Source organism: Chrysochloris asiatica, unplaced genomic scaffold (genome assembly GCF_000296735.1).
Source record: "Chrysochloris asiatica unplaced genomic scaffold, ChrAsi1.0 scaffold00055, whole genome shotgun sequence".
NCBI lineage: Eukaryota > Metazoa > Chordata > Mammalia > Afrosoricida > Chrysochloridae > Chrysochloris > Chrysochloris asiatica.
The window spans coordinates 6,492,660-6,513,889 of NW_006408573.1; the positions used below are offsets into that span (position 1 = coordinate 6,492,660).

Here is a 21,230-nt window from a genome sequence, read left to right on the forward strand (position 1 = left end):
GTGAGGGGGTGCTCTGAGAGTTGATCACTGGTAGGGGAAGCTGAGTTCAGGGCTCGGGACAGCTACACTCGCCTGGGAGGGAGGATGGATGCTAAGGCGGATCTTGGCACTGTGGCTGGGAAGGGTATGCTGGGCAAAAGGAATAGAATCAGGAGCAACACGGCAGTGTGGTAGCCTGGGGTAGAGCAGACCAGGACTGTGTAAACTGAGTCAGAAGCACCTCTCCAGCCCTCCTACCTAGTGCCCCCTTCACTCGCCCCTTCCACCGCCTTCCCTCTGGTCTGTCTTGGGTGCGAGGGCAGATCCATGGGCTGTAATGGATCTTCAAACCTCCTGGACAGCCCCACTTCCCTGGGGAGGAGGCTGCGAGGATAGAGGCAGCCTCCAGAAAGTTCCCTCATCTAGACTGGTGACTGGTGGGTCCTGTGGGGAGGAGGGTGGAGGGCCACATGTCTGAGCTCAAGGGGGCCCACTCCCTGAGTAGTGGCTCACATGAGACCAAGGCCCAGCTTTCTTTCCTTCCCTTCACTGCCAGCTCTCTCAGTACCTCCCGCCCAGCCTAGGTGCCCAGAAATACTGCCCTGGACTCCTTCCGGTGAGGTGGGAGGTTGGTAGGAGTAGCTAGAGGGTCACTTAGGGGGTGCTAGGCAGATGGCAGGACATTATGGGGGAACAAGGATGTGGATGAGTTGAGAAGCTCTCCTCACCTCAGGGATGGGGGGCTGGCAGTAGCAGCCCTCCACTGTGGGAATTCAGGCTGCCATCACCATGGCAACAGGTATCCTCAGCCAAAGGATTGGCCTCTTAAAGACACAGAGCAGGGGCTGGACCACTGTTGCCTGGAGCTGAGGGTTAGGATGGCAGGAACCCTGCCTCCACATGGCCCACTGGCTCCTTCCCTCCAGTTTGTGCTTGGGGTACAGATAAGAGAGGAAGGCACCCTAGCAGCCCGTCTCTCAGGGAGCAAATGGCTATGCTTGGTGAGAAGGTCCCCAAGTGCTGACCTGGGGTCTGGCTGAGTCCTAGCCTTCTAAGCTTCATGACTTTAGACTCCTCTGAACCCCTTTTCTCTTCTGAGAATCACGAAGGTCACACTCAAAGACAAAAACCCCAAATAGAAAATATTAGAACCACCAATAAACATATCAAAGTTTATTTTATGGATGGGAAAAACGAAGTTCCCCAAAAAGAAGCCAGAAGGTACTAAGGGCAGAGCTGAATTAAAAGTAAGGTCTCAGCCACTTGGAATCCCGGAGCCCTCCCCGTTCGGCACCATGCAATAGCTTTCTGGAACTTCATTCATTTCCCCCACCTTCACAGTTCTAACCCTATCCACATATCACCCACACCAAACATGCAGTATTTCTCTATTTAAATGTATTTTTATATTTATATACCATTGCAAATGAAAAGTATCACTTGCCAAAAACAGAGGGTAATAATAAAAATAAATACAACAAAAACTGTACAATGGTATTACCGTCTACTAAAGACATACCAGCTCGACACTGGTTCTACAGAATGGAAACAGCACTGCAAATCTAAGACTGTTCGGCTGACTCCATGAGCTGTGCTGTCTGGTATATGCTCCCAAACACACTGGTCTAAGGGCCCCACCAGGTCATGCTGGGTAAGTAGTGAACAGTGCCCAGGCATTCATGCACAGGTACCAAAGATAAAGGGGTTGGGGGCTGGTGGGAGGTAGCCAGGATGCATCTTCCTTCACTAGCAGTGAACTTGGTTGTAGGGGGATGATGCATGAGCCACTACCATGAGTCAAGGCACATGATCTCTTTTCGAGATGGATGTAGCAGCTCCCATTGGCAGATAATCTGAGGCCCAGAGAGTTAAGTCAATTACTCAAAGCCCCACAGTGCAGCGACTGGTACTGAGGCCTTCCATGTGTGTGTGTGTGTGTGTGTGTGTGTGTGTCATTTAATATCCCGCCTGTGATAAGCTGTGACCAGGGCAGAGTTCAGATGGACACAAAGCCTGCAAGGGTAGAGGACTCGGAAGAGTTTGGCTGCGGCTGGGGAAGAAGAGCCGCCTTCCTCCCAAGGGCCGGGTTTTAGAAGGATGCAGGAGGGAGGGAGATAGAAGGGCGTCAGGGGTCCCGGAGCCCTGCTGAGTGCCCCCTTGACCCTCTCCCTGCAGCAATACTTCATCCTCCTCATCATCACGGACGGTGTCATCAGCGACATGGAAGAGACGCGACACGCTGTGGTGCAGGCTTCCAAGTTACCCATGTCTATCATCATCGTGGGCGTGGGCAACGCCGACTTCGCGGCCATGGAGTTCCTGGACGGGGACAGTCGCACGCTGCGTTCCCACACAGGGGAGGAGGCGGCCCGAGATATCGTGCAGTTTGTGCCCTTTCGTGAGTTCCGCAACGTGAGTATGGACCAGAATGGGCGGGGTCAAGGGGAGGACAGGACGTTCGTGACTGGCGATGGGAAAGACCCCTCCCACCAGCGATGATAGTCGAGGATGGAAGTGTTGGGATGGTGCGGCCCACGCTTCAGCTCTTCTGGCCGTTCTCCTTGAGGCCCTCTGTCCCCAGCGATGGCGTCCAGGGAGACCACTGTGACCATGTGAACACTTGCTTCGACAGGCTGGGGGAACACAGGGCAGAGCCCCGTACAACCTAGGACTGGGGAGGGACTTCCCTGGTGCCTGCCCCCAGTGATAATGAGTTATCCCAGTGGGGAAGGCATTCCAGGCTGGAGGAGGTGGGAGTGCAAAGGCCTACGAGTCTTACTTGGACTCACGTTACAGTCTAAGTCCTCATTTTATGATGGAGACCGAGGTTCCTCTCTCAAAGACAGATGTGTCTCTTTGCAGAGGACCTTTATGAGGGGACTGGTGGCCTCTGCAGGTCGTGGCTCTGCTGTTACCTGACTGATCCAAGTCTATCCACCAGGCGTCTGGGGTTGCTGATCCTTTCGAGGCGTCCTAAAGGACAGCAGTCATTCAGATGCCACCCCTGGACTGCTTGCCTGGGCCTCGCCCTTAAGAGGTGTGATCTTGGGCAAGTGGCTGACCTTTCCGGCCTTGGTTTCCTTCAGCTGTCAGAGTTGCTCAGGGTCTCTGGTGGCTTCCGTGTTGTAGCCTGTAGTGCTCACAGCAGAGCCCAGGACGCTCTGGGTGTGCCTGTGCTGGCCTAACCCCTCCTCTAGAGGATTAGCACCCTAAGGATAAATGCTGGGCACTGGGCACCCCTTCATGCACGGGCTATGTATGCAGCTCCACACCACCACCGTTTATAGCAGGATGAGAGGTCAGGTGCTCAGTACATGTTTGCCAGATGAGTAGGCAGTATAGCTCACCTCCGTTCTTTCCCTGAAAGGCCTCCTACCGACAAACCCATCCTCCAGTGTTTGTCTCCCTGGTTTGTCTGCAAGGCAGACACTGCTAATGGTGATTGAAATGAGGGCTGCTGCTTTTAGACAGCCTGGTCCTCTGCCCTATCTTGTTCTGCAAGGACACCTTCGGTAGCAGTCCTCTGGACATGGTGCCCCTCACAAGTTCTGACCATTAGTACCTTATTCTCTCCCTTCTCCACCCTGTCATCCCTGCAGGCGGCAAAAGAGACCCTGGCCAAAGCTGTGCTGGCGGAGCTGCCCCAACAAGTTGTGCAGTATTTCAAGCGTAAAAACCTACCCCCCAGTAACTCTGAGCTCGCCTGAGCACTAGCTTATGCCCAGCAGCAGCATGTCGCCTGGGCCACCCTCCTTCCTCCCAGAACATGCACGCTCACCCTGCTTCCTTGTGGGTGGCCTTTATTTTTTCCTTTTCTTTACCAACCTACGTTTTTATTTTTTACAATTGGACCTCTACCCCTCAGCTTCCCCCACCTCAGCTGGAGCTTTCTTTATTGGAGTCAACTGAAGATGCTTCCAGGCCAGAGCGGCTTCCTTTTCTTCTCCATGCCTCGCCACTCTTCAAGTATTGAATGTACTTTGTATAACTTTAGTGGAATTATTATTAAAGAGAATAAAATTTTTACTATCCTAGCTGGCTTTTCCAAGTAACTAGCTGCAGACTCCGGAAAGCCGGTGTCCTTGGTGCATACGTCGTGGTTACCCTGCGCCTCATTCCTGCTCTGGTCTTTTATAGCGTGACCATGTTCTACTTGTCATACTCAGGGTAATAAAGGAATTTCCGATGGCCCTGTGTTAGTAGTGACTTCTTCGGGCTTTGCTTGTCTGGGGGAGATTGGGAAATGAAAGGAAGAATGACAACTCCTTACACCTCCAGCCAGCCTGTAAGGTGGATGTCATCACTTCTGTTTGGGGGACATGCATTCCAATCACAGTAAAAGTTGCCCAGAACACAAGTATCTGTCCCACTGGAACACAACATTTATGGGGCTCCACACCAGAGTCTCTGGAGACCCTACAAGTTGACCCCAGCAAGAACAGACACATGGTCCCTTCTTTGTCCACCATCTGTCCTATGCCATTCCAAAGGACAGCATTTGTTGCCACCATTTGTACCAACAGGCCTCACAGGCCTTGGGGCATTGTCTGTGGTGGTCTTGGGATGCTAGACAGCACTGTTTTGGCCCTATATCCCTGAGTTCCTGCTGATAGCAACCCATTGGTTTCTCATGCATCTCCCACTCCAGATATAGGCCCAACATCATGAAGCCAACCAGAGGGCCAATCTGAAATCAGCAACCATCTGGGTTACCTCCTTCTACATACCATCTCCTTTCCTCCTTTCTCTCACCCATCTTCCCCTTGGAGTTCCAGTCAACCCATTCGGCTTACGTGTGGCCAGTAACAACATTTCGATGAAGAACTCTTTCTGCCATTGCAGTAGAGTGCTTTAAATACATCATTTTTTCTTTTTTTTTTAAAAAAAAACATACATTATCTTGATGAGCCCGCCCGTGTTAAGTACCTATTTCTGACCATTCAGGATGAGAAAATGAGCACAGAGAAGCAATCAAGTTATGGGGCAGAGCAGAACTCATCCAGATCTGGCTGACTACAGGGCCCACACTTGGTCATATGCATCCCTTGGTCTTGCTCAAGCTGCTGATGGATTTGCCACACCTTTCCGCTGGATCTCTGGAGTGCTGGCGTGGCGCTGAAGGATAAGCACTAGACAGCCAGGTCAATTTGAACTGCAAGGTGGCAGATCGAACCCTCCAGCCGCTCCTTGGAAACCCTATACAGGGTCACTGAGCTGGAACTGACTTGATGGCATGTAACATTAAACATAACACATTCCACCAGAACTAGGGAGCCAATCGTCCTGACCTCTCCCAGGGCAGTAATTTCTACTATTAGTAGGTCCTACCTCCAGGTTTATTAGCCAATGCTTATCTGGTGGGAGGGTCAAAGTAAGGGATCTTTTCATCCTAAGCTTCTTCCATGCCTCTGCTGATTCTGAGGCCAAGAGTCCATAGACATATCCTTTAGAGCCACCTTCCTTTCTGAGGATACAGGATGGTTTGATTTGTGGAGGGTCTTACAGAAAAGCATAGCGCATGGGCCTAGAGACCAGCCTTGCATCATGGGTGGATCCCAAGACCCACACATCTGTCTCATTTGCTTCATGCCAATCAATCCCTTACTCTGGCCAGCTGCAAGACTGGACACTTGTCAAACCGTTAACACAAGACCTTCACAATCTGTAGTTCAAATGAATCTAGCTGAGGGTCACAGTCAAGCATTTCTGTACCTAGCCCAGCCCTGTCTGTCTACATTCCCTTAGCCCTCAAGGGACTAAAAGGCTCACTGGGGTGACCACTTTGCATGCCAGCCTCACTACTGCTCTCTTGTCACTCCCTATGGGAGTCATGTTCTAGACTGATGAAGCCGGGGAGACTGACAACTACTGCGCTGTGTTCAGGCAAGGTCCCTGGTTTCGTACTCTTGTGGACAACCTACTTCATGGGTGGAGGCCTTGGCCCCAATGCCAGGCTTCATTCACCAGATGGCTGGTGAGCAGACCTAGCCATCTGTTTTCTGTTCCCTCTTTTCTGCCTCAGGTTGGATGGGCCCGTTGTTGGCTCTTTATTCCCAGCTGGCTGTATTCACAGGGGAAATGAGGGTGCACCTCAGGACCAATCCGCCTTTACTAGGGGGCTCTCTACTGCAAAGGAAAGCTGGTACGTGGCCATCCTTATGGCTGTTCTCATTAGCAACCCCGTAACTCCTGGAAAAGCCAAATTGCCACTTGAAAAACGAAAAACCACATCTGGGATATGTTTGGCATTGCTTCTTTGTTCTTGTGCAAGGATAATAGGCTGAAGAATGAACTGGGAAAAAGGACTAGAAAGACTCCTTCACCCTTGAAGCCTGCGCTGAGGCCTGGGGCACAGGTATCTGAGTTTCATTGGCACCACAGAAAACCAGGGATTGTATTAAAGGCTCAAATTCAAATTCTGGTTCTGTCACTTGGCTTGTACAACTGCAGGCAAGTCACCGAGCCACTAAGAATCTCGGTTTCCTCTATACGGTGTAGAAAAGGGCTGCTTCCCAGGACACCCTTCAGAAGTAAACGCACACAAGTCCATGCTAATCCTAAACAAATGCCCCAAACAGTGCTGGTACTCACAGAGCATGCCTTCAGTATATACTGAATGAATGAAACCAATTCATGTCAGGGAGACAGTTCGGGCACGAAGGCTGTCTCCCTGGGTTTTTCTGCCTCTCTCGTCTGCAAAGCTCCATGCTGGAGTCACATTCTGCCTGTGGTGGCTGTGAATTCTAACCGGAGCTCCAGCAGGTAAGGGAGCAGAGGGCCAGGCCTAGCAGTCACCAAGGCAAGAATGTGCGACTGACTGCTTGTGTTCAACCTGTGACTATAAAAGTGCTGCCAAGATTCAAGCCTCCCACTAAGCAGAACTTGCATTCCACGCTCTGATGCATAAGTGGGCTGGGCAAATCAAGAAAATACCCAAGTCTGAATGAGTGTTCATGGCCACTAAGCTCTCCTTTGTTTTTCTGGAGGGGCTTAAGACAACAGCTGAGCCACATACCCACAGCTAGGGCACCCGAGCCAAGGAACGGGGTGTGCCTAACCAATTAACATTTAGCTAAGCGGAAAGCATACAGCAGAAGCTGGTGTCTGGAGCTTAACAACCAAATCTGACCCATCATCATATCTGTGTTCTAGCTGCAAGTGAGGAATGCCAGTAAGATTCCAGAAACCACCAGGTCTAACAGAAGCTGTGGACAACCCCCTCCCCCCCAAAGCAGGGTGAGAACACATGCTTACTAATGAGTCTGGTTACCATTTACTAAGCTACTATCTACTGCCAAATACCACACCAAGTACCTATAATCTAGATGGTTTTATACCTCTCCAGGAAGAACTCATGCCTGTTTCCAGCGTGGTTAAGTGACACGCTCAAATGACACCGCGAGTAGACATTTGGTTCCAGGTTTATAACCACTCTGGTAGATCCATGGTGTGGTGCTACAGGAGAAGTACTGGTACTGCTAACCACAGGTTGACAGTTCAAACCCACCAGCAGCTCCTTGGAAACCCTATACAGGGTCGCTATGAGTTGGAACCAACTAGACGACGCAGTCACAACAAATGGTAGGTAAAAGTGGGCTGAGCTCCTGGGGGAGGAGAAGCTGAAGCAGTGGGAAGGTCTTAGGAAACAATTGTTCTTAGGTGGGAAAGAGGTAGCAAGAAGGCAGCAAGAAATTCTTAAGAGCTGGAGAGTTAAATAAATGTAGGAACAGCTTGTTAGGGGATCCTGACTCTGTCTAGAATGTTCCAGAAAAGTTGAAGCTAGGGAGTCAGCTTCCTTCCTTTTTGGTCTTGGAGTCCCGGGAAGATACACCTTACCAGTCAGTCAGTCACCGCTTGGGTCCAGTCACATCAATCTCTCTGCTTTTAACAGATTAAAAAGAAATGCTTTGAAGGTCATGCTCCCTTTCTCTCGACACCAGCAGGTAACAGGGCCAAAGGGAGATAACTGGCAGGCAGTGGATTGAAGTCATAGGGGACACAAGCACCCCCCTAAGCAGAGTTGACAATTGGCATCTCTAAACTTGAAGCCAAAAATCTCTAGTATGGTTCAGGAGTTATGGGAGTACTTTCGCAGCTCCATGATTTCCAAGGCTGCTTCGTTTCTTGGTCAGAACAGATACTGCTTTGCCATTAATGGTTTCTACAGAAACATGGCCTCCATTCCAGGGCTCTAGAGAACTCTGAAATGATTAGCAGTGACACCAAGAACACAAGTCTCAGTTCTGAAGAACCTCGACTTCTCCACAACCTAGATGTTTTGTTTAGTAGATGGAGAGAACTGGGAGTACAAGCAAGATTCAGCATAGGGAAAGCAAGATCTTATTCTCCCACAAGTTTATTAGCTTTCAAGTTAATGTGTGTTTTTAATCCCTGCAGCATCAGCGGGGGCCATGAGCTACAGTAATGGCCTCTTAAAAGTTCAACCACATAAAGATGGTGACTTTGATTACTCGTTATGCCTCCTGAAATGATCAGAGGCTGCTATGGCACGTGCTGCAATAATGATAGCACAATCGCAGGAACAATGAGGTGGAGAAGCACAAGGCGCCTACACAGTTTTACCTAAAAGTCTTGTTTGTTAGGCTGCAGCTGACACGCCTGTACTGACAGTCAGGAACAATTAGCACAGAATAATTCTGAAAAAATAGGAAGAATTCACAAGGCATCAGTTATGGGCGAAGGGAAGTCACCATCTGCCAGCGGGCACCAGAGTGTCACTGCAGTGGAAGGGGAAAAGGAACAGGTTGGATGAGATCCAGGGCCCTCGCTGCCCACGTTAAAACTGAGGAGCGTCTCTGCCTGCTAGCATCACAGTGTCAACACATTCTGTGTGTGTCTCTCAGTCTCACACCCAAGAAGTAGAAACAACTGACTAAAAACCTGGGGAAGAAAAGAAGGACACAGGTTCATCTTCCTGAAGGAGGGGGAGTCTCCAGATTTGTTTAAAGTCTACTTCCTCCCTCTGTCCTAGAGCCCTCCAGGCCATCTCACTCCCTAGCTCTCCCTTGCATCCCGCTGGACTAGACAAAGAGATGGAACAGTACCTCTAGATCTTAGAAACTCACAAGGGAAAGGGAAGAGAGCAGCAGAGGCAGCAGATCGGAGTGAGGAAAGCCTAAGGCAGTGTAGTGTGTTTATAGACTAGAAATAGCTCCAACTATTATGTGCACCAAACAGAGACGGGCCTCAACAGAGTAAGGGGTACAGTCCGAATATATAGGAGTCTCCTACTGGTTTACGATACTAGGATTCCATAAATAAATAGGTCATCTTGGCAATATATCCTCTATTTCTGACTTCTGGCCATGACTAAATAAGGCCTATATTTTTTCTTCTACAATTTAGTCTTAAAGAAATCCTTTATTTAAAAAAACAAAACAAAACAATTTTCCAGGCAGAGGGAAAGTCTGAGTAGAAGATGGAGTCTGTCTTGTTACCAGTTTTTCTCAATCGTCACATCAAAAGGATCCAATGGGAGGAGCTGGAGACGGAGATGGCCAAGAGTGAAGAAAAACGTCACAATGAAGGATGATACCCTCTGAAGAGCAGATGAAGTTCATCATCTTTACTTAGTCACACATCAATAATTGGTTAGTTCCCAGAGTGCTCCATTTCATTACCAGGGTCAGTTCTTGTCCCCTGCATGCTCCACAAATGCCAATGTAACCAAACAGTGTGGTCATTAGTAATAAAGTGTTTCAATAATACCTTTCCAATAATTCCTCTTGCTTTTGTTGTTCTGTTGGAAAAGGAAAAAAGAAAACAAGAAAGCAATAAAATCCAAACCCTCAGCAAGGCAGCAGGTGCCTTTGCTTCCAGGGTGTTTTCAGTGGCATTCTGCTAGGCCCTGCCCCTCATCCTGCTCTCTCAATGGAGGAAGAAAGAGGCATTGGGGCAGATGGCCCATCTGCACAGGAATGGAAAGAGAAACCAAACACAAATCTGGGCCTCAAGTGGATTCTGGAACATTTTTAGATTAAGTCATGGTATGCACAAAAGCAGGCAAACATTTGTTGAGGAAGATAACGCCTGTAGGCAAAATAAACCGTCCAATCTACTCATGGGGAGGAAAGAAGCCCTAGGGGGCCTCGAGGAAGGTGTTGGTTCGGAAGATGGAGGAGACGATCTTCCCCGTGGCGTTGATGGTGCCTTCGCTGTCTGAGCTGGACTCTGAGTCACTGCTCCCAGAGTAGGCACCCAAGCCCGGGAGGATGCCAATACAGACGGCAGCAGAGGGGCAGTGGATGGAGGGCCCACTCAGGGAAGTGCTTCCAAGAGACACACAGGATGCGGCCTCTGTAAAAAAGGAGGCATGACTTTTATATTGTTGTCTTTTCAAAGTGTATTTACTGGATGCCAAGCCCTGTGCTAATGCCATTACTCACAGAAACCCATGGAAGTCTCACAATAACCCTCTACAATCAATGCTAATGCCGTTCTCACTTTACAGACTGGGGGAATTCAGGATCTGGGAGGTAAGATTAACTGCTCAAGGTAAAGAGGCAAAGCCGGGACTCTACTACACTTTCTTGCACTTCATCAGTTCCAAGGACAAACTACCTGGGAGTGTAGTCTATCACAATTTGATTTCCCTGTGCTCAAACAGTAATGGTATTAAAGGGGAACTCATTACCTAACACCATTTCTTACCCAATCCCAGCGCAGTAAACAGATATGGGGAGTTAAAAGGGCTTCCACATGGTCTTAGCAGCAGGAACAAAGTCATATTAAGAAAGACATTGTGAGCAATATGAACTATCCTTTTGTATTCAATTCTCAATCCATTACACCATTCCAGATTTATGGACCAACATGTTAGCTAGCAAAGATACATTTTCAAGGTCAAACATCAACCACAGAAGTAACATCTTTTAATAAGAAAAGCCTCTTCCCCATATGAGGGAGGTGAGAATTTAGAACCCAATTTAACACAAAAAGCTTGACCACCTTCCTCTCTGACAACTGAGGATGCTCAGGCCAGTGAGATAACATGTTAAGACCATGCAGAATGTAACTCTGTAACTGGGAGTCTTTCCTTCCCACAGTTACTCAGCCATCCCAATGGAAGAAAGCCTTGTTCTAGAAAATACAGAACTTAAAAAATGAGGGACCAATTAAGAGATATACTCACCCCTTCTTTCTTCTATAAGATTCCAGCCTCCTTTAATCATTACCACAACCTAATATGGTAAGTAAGGAGCTTTGGTAGCATAGTGGTTACGAATCGGGCTGTGAACCACAAGGTCAGCAGTTCGAAACTACCAGCTGTTCCACGGGAGAAAGATGAGGCTTTCTGCTCCCGTAAAAATTTACAGCCTTGGAAACCCTGTACAGGGTTGCTAAAGAGTCAGAACCGACTCCCCGGCACATAACCACCAACCAATATGGTAAGTATTCTACTGAGGAAGCAGACCCAATAATTTTAGCTAAGCTTACAGGTCACTTACGCAGAAAATGTTCGCTAACCCTGAATTAAGAGATACTGTACTGCAGTGACACCAGAGATGGAGGCAGAGATGATGACATGGAGAGACAGAGCAGCTGAGGACTGTAGCAGGGATAGAGAAAGGCTGTGTGCTGGTGGCCAGAAGGCTGGCTTGCAGAGTGTGCCCTTTGGTTGTTGAAATGATTATATATTCCTGAGTGTTTTTGTGTACACCCCTACCCCACCCCACCCCCCAAAAAGTAAATATTCCAACTTTGTAAATTGAAATCCTCTGTGAAAACTCTAGAATGTTATTACCTTAAGTATAACTAAAAAAAAAAAAAAAAAGATAATGTACTAAAACAATACTTGAGCTTGCAGCAAGGGAACTGTTGGATTGCCTTAGATTCACTAACTCCTCACTTATCCAAACACAACTAAATGTGAAAAGAATATACAAATATATGAAATAAAGAGTAAGCAAAGGTGCTCGCTCTGCCAATACATCTAGTAAAATTGGAATGATACAGAGAAGATTAGCATGGCCCCTGTGCAAGGATAACACACACATATGTGAAATGGTCCATGTTTTTATGTAAAATTGATGGTCTGCTCTGTAAATCTTCACTCAATTCGCAATTACAAAAAACAAGTAAGTGAAAAAGACCACAAGGAGACAAAAGAGATATTCAAAAGCCAGTACCCAGTTTCTACGGGCTCAGTGTATATGCTTGCCTTTTTAGAATTCAAATAAGGGAGAAAGAAGCTGCCAAAGATAAGCAACAGTAAAACAGGGAGACACAGAAAAATGAAAGCAGAGGCAAATATTTGCAATGAATACCACAAAAGCTAATTCATCAGGATACATAGAGATCTTCCAAATCTGTTTAAAAGGAAAAAAATAATTGAACAGAAAAATGGACAGAAGACATCACAGTTCATAGAAAAAAAAAATACAGGAGAAAAAACTTAACACATAAAGAGGGACCGTTGTGTCACGGAGGGGATAGAGGGCAAATTGCCAATGTTCTTCAAACTTTTCAGCGATGCTCATATGAGAATATTGTATCACTGTAGCTTTGTTTACAGCTGCTCTGAAAAGACTGGGAATAACCTAAATGTCTATCAATTCAAGACTGGTTAAATCATGGACAACTAACTGGCAAGAGGCAAAATAGTGTGTCTAAGGTATAATTGTGGGTAGAGAAAAATGTTTATGTCTCTGCATACAACATCTGAAAATATAAAACAAGCGGTTACCTCAGGGGAAATGAACTGAGTAGTGAAGGGAAAAGGAGACTGACTTTTCACTCCACACTCTTCTGTCCATTTTGAATTTTCTAGTACTTGTATCTACTACCTATCCAGACGATTTAAAAACAAAAAAGGACAAAATTCAAAATTCCAAAAGCATCCAGGACCACTTAAATTAGGGAGGACACCCCCATATAGTTCTACTGTTCCAAGGGCATCCCCTTAAGGCTAAGAGGTGGCAGAAGACTTGGCAATCGGGAGAGAGGTTCCTTTTCTGTACTCACTAAGTGCAAGTCCCTTTGCAGCAAAGGCCCCTTCTTCTTCACTACTCCATCCTCGGCACAAGTAGCCATAGGGCCTGGCATGCAGAAGGCCACAATTTTCAATGTGTGCAATACAGGAAAATGTGTCAAAGACACTTTATGGAGAGTTTCACTCTAAAGAGGCAATTTTAATGAGTGAAGTTTGATGCTTTTAAAACATGGAGGTATTAACATTAAACTGTATACCATTCCTTATTTGAACATTCATGGTATTTTTAAGTGATACTTGCAGTATTAGAAAAGGATTGTATAAAAAAAACTGAAAGCTTAGAAGGGTATGCATCAATAACAAAAACATTAATTAATGTGAAGCTGTTCAACAAGACATGTCACTTTATCAAGTACGTCAAGGATGAATGTTAGGATCTAAGGTAGAAAAGAAGCTTGAGGTCCAGGTACCTACGGAAGCCCAGAGAAGGGAGAGAAGCCAGCCACAAAAATGTACCCAAGGAATCTGGATCACTGTGGCACCAGAGCCTCTAAAGACCAAAGCTCCCAATTAGTTAGGAAGTTTCAAGAAAGAAGAGACTGCAATTCTGACAAATTTCATTCCAAAAGCAGTTAACTGTCCAAAGAGAACAAAATGGTGCCCTCTGATCTCACTCACTTGGCAAAGTTTCCTGCCAATTTCTGCATTTGCAGGACCACATTGCCATACCAAATTAACACTGAAAATTACTAATAAGGGAGAGGGTTCATAGATTCAGACAGTTGCGTGACTTGGGAGTAGATGGGACCCATGTGTGCTCAGAGCTTTCAGTGGGAGTGGTGGAATCCCCACCAGAGCCACAAAATTATCTTCTGGGGAACCAAGGAGATATTCTACTGCTGAGGGCAAGATTCTGATGAAAGCTTCAGGGGGCATTATTCCTATAGGACCTTAGCTCCTGGCAAAAGAAGTTATTTTTTGCTCAGCTTCTTGCTGAGTTAGTTTAGAGAAGTCAGACCAGTTTTTCTTTCCATTGATACATTCAACAGTTCCGAAGAGGGAAGTATCAGTCAGAGGACTCGTAACTGAATTACCTAATTTCTTGTTGTGAAGTGCGGCTGAGTTGGTTCTACCTTTAATACACACACACACACACACACACACACTGCTGTTGTTAAGTTCTACTGAGTCGTTTCCAACTCATAACCAGCTCATGTACAAGAGAAGGTAACACCGCCTGATCTTGTGCCATCCTCATAGTCGCCGTTCTATTTGAGCCTATTGTTACAGCCACTGTGTCAACCTAGCTCACTGAAGGTGTTATATATTTGTACCAAGGATAATAATGGAACACTGTTGGTGTTAAGTGCTGTTGAGTGGGTTCCAACTCAGAGTGGCCCTGTATAGGGTTTCCGAGTAGCAACTGGTGGGTTTGAACCGTCGACCTTGTGGTTAGCAATCTGGTGCTGTTATTACAGAGCCACACGAAGATTCCAATGGAATACCACACAGCCTTAAAAAGGAATAAGGAAACTTTTTATGTACAGATGTGCAATGACTTGTCAGGCATAATACTAAGTGGAGTAAACAGTGAACAGAAAAGGATGTTAGTTAAAAATCAGGATGATGATAGGGAGTAAAAGTTACCTATGAAGTATTCTTGCCAAAAAACTCAACTTGAATTGATCAGCTTTCGAGATCTAATGATAATTTTACAGGAAACACAGGATACAGAGCAACAACACAAAGATGCAATTAGCAAAATCAAGTGTGGGAAACTACACAGGACAAAGATGCAACTTCTTCACAAATAAAACATAAAGGAAACAAATGAAAAAAGGTAGGGAAGGAATCTACAGGTTAAATGAGACATAAAAGATACATTAGCCTACTACTAAGATGGCAATATTCCCCAAACGGACCTACACAATCCCTATCAAAATCCCAGTAGTCCTTTTTTTTTCAGAAATTGATAAAATGATTCTAAAATTCATATGGAAAAACAAGAGATCCAAGATAGTCAAAACAATATTGAAAAAGAACAAAGTTAGAAGAATTACATTTTGTGATTTGAAAACTTAACTACACAGCTACAATCATCAACACTGTGTGGTACTGGCATGAGAATGAGCTTTACAAAGGGAATAGAACTGGGGTTCAGAAACCAACCCTCTATTTGACAATACGCTACAATTACTTTAAGAGATTAGGTGTGATAGTGCATTGCAATTATTACTATTATGCTTTTTAAATTATTTTTTACTGATACATACTAAAAAATTAAGGATCAAACAAACAATTTGATGTTGATGGCTGGGATTTGCCTCAAAAAATTCTTGGAAATCCTATACAAGATCACTAAGAGTTGAAATTAACTAAAGGACACACAACAATATTATTATTAATAATAATGACTGAGAGAAAAAGAAATCTAAGTTTTATAGATGACCCATTGAGTTTAGTTTTGCCTCAACTTTCAGGAAGTCAGGGGTGAAAATGAAAACCAACTCTTGAATCTCTCATCCTGATCCAGTCCTCAGGAACACTCATCTTTACTTACAACTCTGTGCCACTTAATACAGAGGCAGATTTTACTGCATAAAAGGAGCCAGTGAAGAAACGTGTACTTCTGATGACTGTATTAAGTCTCTAAGTTCAATTCAATCCAATCACCTACAGAAGCCAAGTATTCTAGCTCCTGATGGTGGCAAGCCAAGTGAAATCAAGAGACTTAACATTTGGGGAAAGTAGAAAAAAAGCCCTTTGTGAGCAGAGGTGATATGACCAGGGTTTTGTGAGCACTCCTGGGAGAGCACAATTGTCATTTATCAGCTCTGCCATCCACCAGTTTCTAACATATTATGTTGCAGGAAAGTGGACATGCAGGGTATTAATCTTGGCTGGTGAATAAAAAGTTTGGTAAATTACATTTAGGTAGGCTTGCTTGAAGAGAGATGAATGAATTTATTCACAGATGTATTGTATTCAAGCCCTTTTACTCTGGCTCGCGTGTGCTGTAACAGAAGAAATGAAGGCTGCCACCCACCTTGATTCTTGTCATCTGGGTCCGGGTCAGGTTTCAGTCTTTTCACACTATTGCCACTCTCTGAGCTGTAACCAAAAAAACAAACCATTGTGATCTGAGCCATGTGCAATCTTGGGGATCAAAGTGTATAGAATTAGAGAGCTAATAACCATCTAGATGGGTCTTGAACAGCCTCAGGGAGCTGGGATGGAGGTAGAGGGGAAGTCTTCATTTCAAAGTTCTTAACAGTCTTTTAATCATATCATTCACTAGGCACTTGCTGTAGGATAAACAGTGGACCACAGGTCAGTCTGAACTACAAGGCTGGCGGTTCAAACTCACCAGCTGCTCCTCGGAAACCCTACATAGGGTCAGAACAGACTCTCTGGCACTCAGCAACAACACATTTTGTACTGTTTTCCTTATTTAACTTGGAAGGAGCCCTGGTGGTACAACAGTTAAAGTGCTTGGCTGTTCCAACCCACAGAGCACTGTGTGCGTGTCTGCTTCCACACAGATTATAGTTTCAGAAACGCTATAGGGTGGCTCTATTATGATCGCTATGTTGTGTTTAGATCTTAAGTTGAGTAGCTGTAGGTTTTGGGGTGCTTGTTTTATTCTCCTCCATAACATACAAGCCCAGTGGCTTCAAGACTTACACCAGGCATCAGGATCACCCATGGAACTTTAAAAATTAGACTCCCAGCTCTTACTCTAAACTTAGTAAATTCAGAGTGTGAGGCCTGGGAATTCAGGTTAGTAACAAACTCCCAGGTAGTTCAAATAAACCCAGGGCCAGGTAGATTATGAACTCATGCCCCAGACAATTTATCACCTGTTATTATTGCTGTTAAGTGCCATTAAGTCAATTCTGATTCATAGTGACCCTGTATACGGTTTCCAAGGAGCAGCTGGTGAGTTTGAACCACTGATCTTGCAGCTCAAACTGACCTTGCAGTCCAGTGCATTATCTTGCAGAGCCACATCAGGACTCCAGTTTACCACCTGGTTATACAAAAACTCACTGCCACCAAGTTGTTTCCAACTCATAGTGACCCATAAGGTTTCTGAGACTATAAATCTTGTGAAAGCAGACAGGCAGCTTCATCCTTTTCTTGCAGAGCAGCTGGGAGACTTGAACCACCAACCTATCAGTTAGTAGCCCAATGTTTAATCCGCTGTGCCACCATACATGCTTCAAAACCCCAAAAACGGGTTATACAAAGGAACGTCTAAAAGCTTAAGGAAAAATGGAATAAAAATGACGTTTTCTACAAACTTATTCAAGTCCCCTCATATACCGTTCACTACATATGCCTTAGTAACATACAGCTAACAACGAGCTCTTTCTATCGCTAACAGTTCCAACACCTCCTCTGCTCCCAGCAAGAGCACAACTGGGAGAAGACTGACCACCCACCTTTGAGGGGCTCTTCCCTGGTACAGTCCAGTAAAAGTGGCCCAGGGCTGAATGCGATAAGATGCATGAAAACTTATGGAAGAAGTTGAAAAGAAGAACCCATAGCTTAGGTAACTGGCCTTTTTCAGGCTACTGATAGTCCTCCCCTCCGCTGTCGTCCCATAACGACATTTTTCCATGTAGGTACTATTCCTAGGAACATCTGCAGTGATGAATGTGGTGCCAAACCACAAGATCTCACCAATATACTCCCTTCAAAACATGTGGCACGTTGCCAATGTATGATATTGATTTTCCTAACAGAGTGCACTTAAACTATCAGTTCACCCATGGTCTGGTTGATCACACTGGAATGATAAAATTCAATAACTTTGGTGCCATTTTGGGATTTTAAAAGGGAGGGACAAATATAACAAAAAACGTATCAAAACCTCTCAGCAGTCTTGCCCCCACCCCACTCAGCCTGAGCCACATCTAGGGCTGCGATAGGTCACAGCTGCTAAATTCTTCATGACACAATGTTTCTATAGCAGCTGCTCCCCTCTCTGCATGTTCTTCTCTCCCTTGTCTTCTTCTCAAAGCCCTTGTGGGCCTACCTGCTTGACATCTCCATTCTAATGCTTCTTGTAACTTCCCCAAGTTAGGAAACAAGCCCCCGTCTAGGAGTGAGGTGTTTCTTCCTCCTTGCGCTCTCTAAATCCTGTACACACTCTTGGACAGAAATAGATTCTTAAATATCAAACTCCAAATCTCCTGTTACTGTGTAATCCTCAGATTCCTCATCAGTAAAACAGGGATAATAAAAATTTGTACTTCATAGAATCATTCTGAGGCATACATAGCACCGAAAACAATGCCTGACATATGGTGAGTATCTAATGGAGAATACTCATGATTCTATTTGTTCAATGAATGGTCAGAGAGACAAAAGGTCAAAGGCTACAGAAGACATCAAATCTGGAAGGGGCAAAGAGAAGTCAGGCCTCCAGAAGCCAGCAAAATGTCTGCTAGGTAGCTTGTCCTCCGTCTACCATTACAAGTGGCACCGCAGAACAAGAGGTCAGAAGGAGATTGAAATTGTGTGAGGGCTGGCTGACCTCTTATGCTTCACAGCTCCTGCCAACAGCTTTGCCTGGGAGAATTTGCTCTTGGTTTCTACTGGTTTCACAGCCAACTTCTTCTCCACTTCTTTCTTGTTTTCTGGAGAAATTCCAACCTTATTGAGATTACTGTGAGTTGCAAGTTAAGGATCAAACCAAGTAAAAGGAGAACACTACTGTAAGACAATGGGAAATCAACAGAAGGAAGACAAATATAACCAATGACACCATGTAATATTTAGCTTAATCTACACGTCCCACCCTTCAACCCCCCCAAGCCCAAGGTAAAATCAGAGTCTGTGACAGTCCTTGTTGTTGTTGTCAGGTGCCATCGAGTCGGAACCAACTCATAGCGACCCCATGCACAGCAGAACGAAACAATGTCCGATCCTGGGCCAACCTCACTACCGCTGCCACACTTGAGTCCATCAATGATGCCACCTGGCTGATCCATCTCGTTGGGGGTCTTCCTCTTTTTCTCTGACCCTCCACCCTACCCAGCATGACATCCTTTTCCAACGATTGTTTCCTCCGGACAATATGTCCAAAGTAGGAGAGACTAACTTCTATTCTGCTGGTGTAAGGTAACTTCAGCATCAACTCAAGCATTATTAAAAATGGAAATGCCCTCCCCTGCCTCAGAATCACAAGGGCAGTGGTTCAAACTCACCAGCTGCTCCTTGGAAACCCTATGCAGGGTCACTATGGGTTGGAACCAACTATACAGCACTTAACAACAAAAGAGACCCAAGAATTGATGTTTTTTTTACACTCACTCAAGATGACTTTAAGGAGGAACCTTATGCACATACAACACAACAGAAGAGCAAAAATCTGTTTTTCAAAGCTGCAATAAACGTGTGGCACCAGCCACTCCTCCCACAACCTGCTCTGCTCCGCTGGGTTCAGTAATTCATTGCAATGACTACACAGAACTCAGACAATACTCAGAGTCCTAGGGTTTAATTAGGAAAGTTAACAGGTTACAACTGGGCTCCAAACTGCTCAAGGCTCAGCTGTCTCAGTCAGCTGCTGATAAATGCCCATAGGACCCACAACTGCACCACAGGAAGCACTTGGCTCTAGCTCCTTGGGTCAGTAAATCTAGCTTTCTCACTTAAGTGCCTGAAAGTACCCCACTCTACAAGCAAGCTTCCTGCCCAAAGTCACTCAGCTTTATTTGCTCCATGAGCTGGGAAGCCCACTGCTCTGTCTCGTGCTCTGGTACTTGGTTCTGCTATTGCTATTCCTCAGCTGCTCCTCTTGTGTTACAGCTTTCCATTCCTGAGTTGAGGAGATTCGATGCACAGGGATCTCAGAATCCAAAGGACGTGCTCCCCTCCTGGCTCTTCTTAAGACGGTAGTCAGATGGCCACTCCTCCTCCTAAGACAGCTAATTTTAAACCCATACTAGAGTTTCCAGTTTTTACAATTACATCTGGTAACACCCACAGCTGAATCATGCCATCCTATCAGTATATCTTCTCCCACCTTCTCTTACCCAGCAGGGCAGAACTGTTGTTTGGAGGCAGTTACAGACTATGGCCAAAAGAGACACTAGATCATTCACTACACCACAAAGCACAACCAGTTCACTTGTAAAGTAACTATTTTATGCTTGATGTCAATCTCTTTGGTTCTCAAGGTCTCTTTCTTTCTTTTGTTTGTTCCCTCCACCAGCCCCCTTCCTTATCTCATATTCATGCTCTTTCACAATCTGTTGTTGTGGTTGTTAAGTGCTGGCCAATCGAGTCAGTTCTGACTCATAACAACCTTGTATAGGGTTCCTGAGGCTTTAAATCTTTCAGGGAGCAGAAAGCCTCATTTTTCTCCCACAGAACAGCTGGTGGGTTCGAACCGCGGACTTTGTGGTTTGTAGTCCCGTGTCTATCTCATGGAGACACCACGCTTCTCACAACCTATTAGGCAATAGAAAAGTATTTTGATACAATGCAATTCCTTATTTAAGAAGTAGAAGTCCTGGTGTAGCACAGCAGGATAAGCACTGAATTAATAACCGCAAGGTAGGTGGTTCAAATTCAATAGCCACTCCTCAGAAACCCTACAGAGGGTTTCTATGAGTCGGAGCCAACTCTTTGGCACTTAGCAACAACAGTCCTTCATCAATCAGTACAATAGTGACATCTAGTGCCCAAGAAATCTAAGAAGCATGTATTAATAGTTCAGAGAGGTGTCTCTGAGCAACAGATAAAACTGGGGACCAGCCTGGGAACCAGAAGTAAAGCAACTCTAATTCTGCTCACTCTTCTGGACCTAACTTTGTTCTTATGAGCATTAGTTACTGTACATATTTGTGGTATTCAAAGAGGATTATAACACTCAGAGCTATTGTGAAGTTCATCAAGTTAATGTTTTCAACGTCGCCATGGAAACCTCAAATAGGTTCACTATACGGTGCCACAGAACTGACTCGAAGGTATTTAACAACATTATTGAATCAAACTGGCATAAAGACTTCATACTTCTATTAGTGTAAAAAAATTAGCATGCTGTGATTTCTCTCATTAAATTTTGAAAAATAAAACACAACTAGAAAGAATTACATTAAAAACAAAAGCACTCCTGTCAACCCGGGTTGAGACCTGGTTGGCCAGCTGTATGGCAAGACCTGGGGACTCCTGGACCCAGAGACACTGACATGGCCACAGAGGACTAGAGCAGAGAGTGAAGCATCCAGTGGATATGAAGTGAGGGGAGATGCACAAGAACACCCATACTTGCAGAGAGTACCCA

General features: G+C 45.5%; 2 protein-coding genes across 3 annotated transcripts in view; one reads left to right on the forward strand and one right to left on the reverse strand.

The window, feature by feature from the left end:
- The window catches only part of CPNE2 (copine II), a 50,668-nt gene extending 46,658 nt beyond the window's left edge, over positions 1-4,010 (forward strand). For both annotated transcript variants that reach the window (XM_006863552.1, XM_006863551.1), the window contains 2 exons: positions 2,155-2,391; positions 3,579-4,010. In XM_006863552.1, coding sequence (XP_006863614.1) covers positions 2,155-2,391; positions 3,579-3,686 — 345 coding nt within the window. In that variant the 3' untranslated portion in view covers positions 3,687-4,010. The remainder of the gene's footprint in view (positions 1-2,154; positions 2,392-3,578) is intronic.
- Positions 4,011-10,078: 6,068 nt separating this feature from the next.
- FAM192A (family with sequence similarity 192, member A) overlaps positions 10,079-21,230 on the reverse strand; it is a 22,000-nt gene continuing 10,848 nt past the window's right edge. The window contains exons 4-6 of the mRNA XM_006863553.1: positions 18,474-18,607; positions 15,978-16,042; positions 10,079-10,296 (exon numbers count right to left, since the gene is read on the reverse strand). Coding sequence (XP_006863615.1) covers positions 10,079-10,296; positions 15,978-16,042; positions 18,474-18,607 — 417 coding nt within the window. The remainder of the gene's footprint in view (positions 10,297-15,977; positions 16,043-18,473; positions 18,608-21,230) is intronic.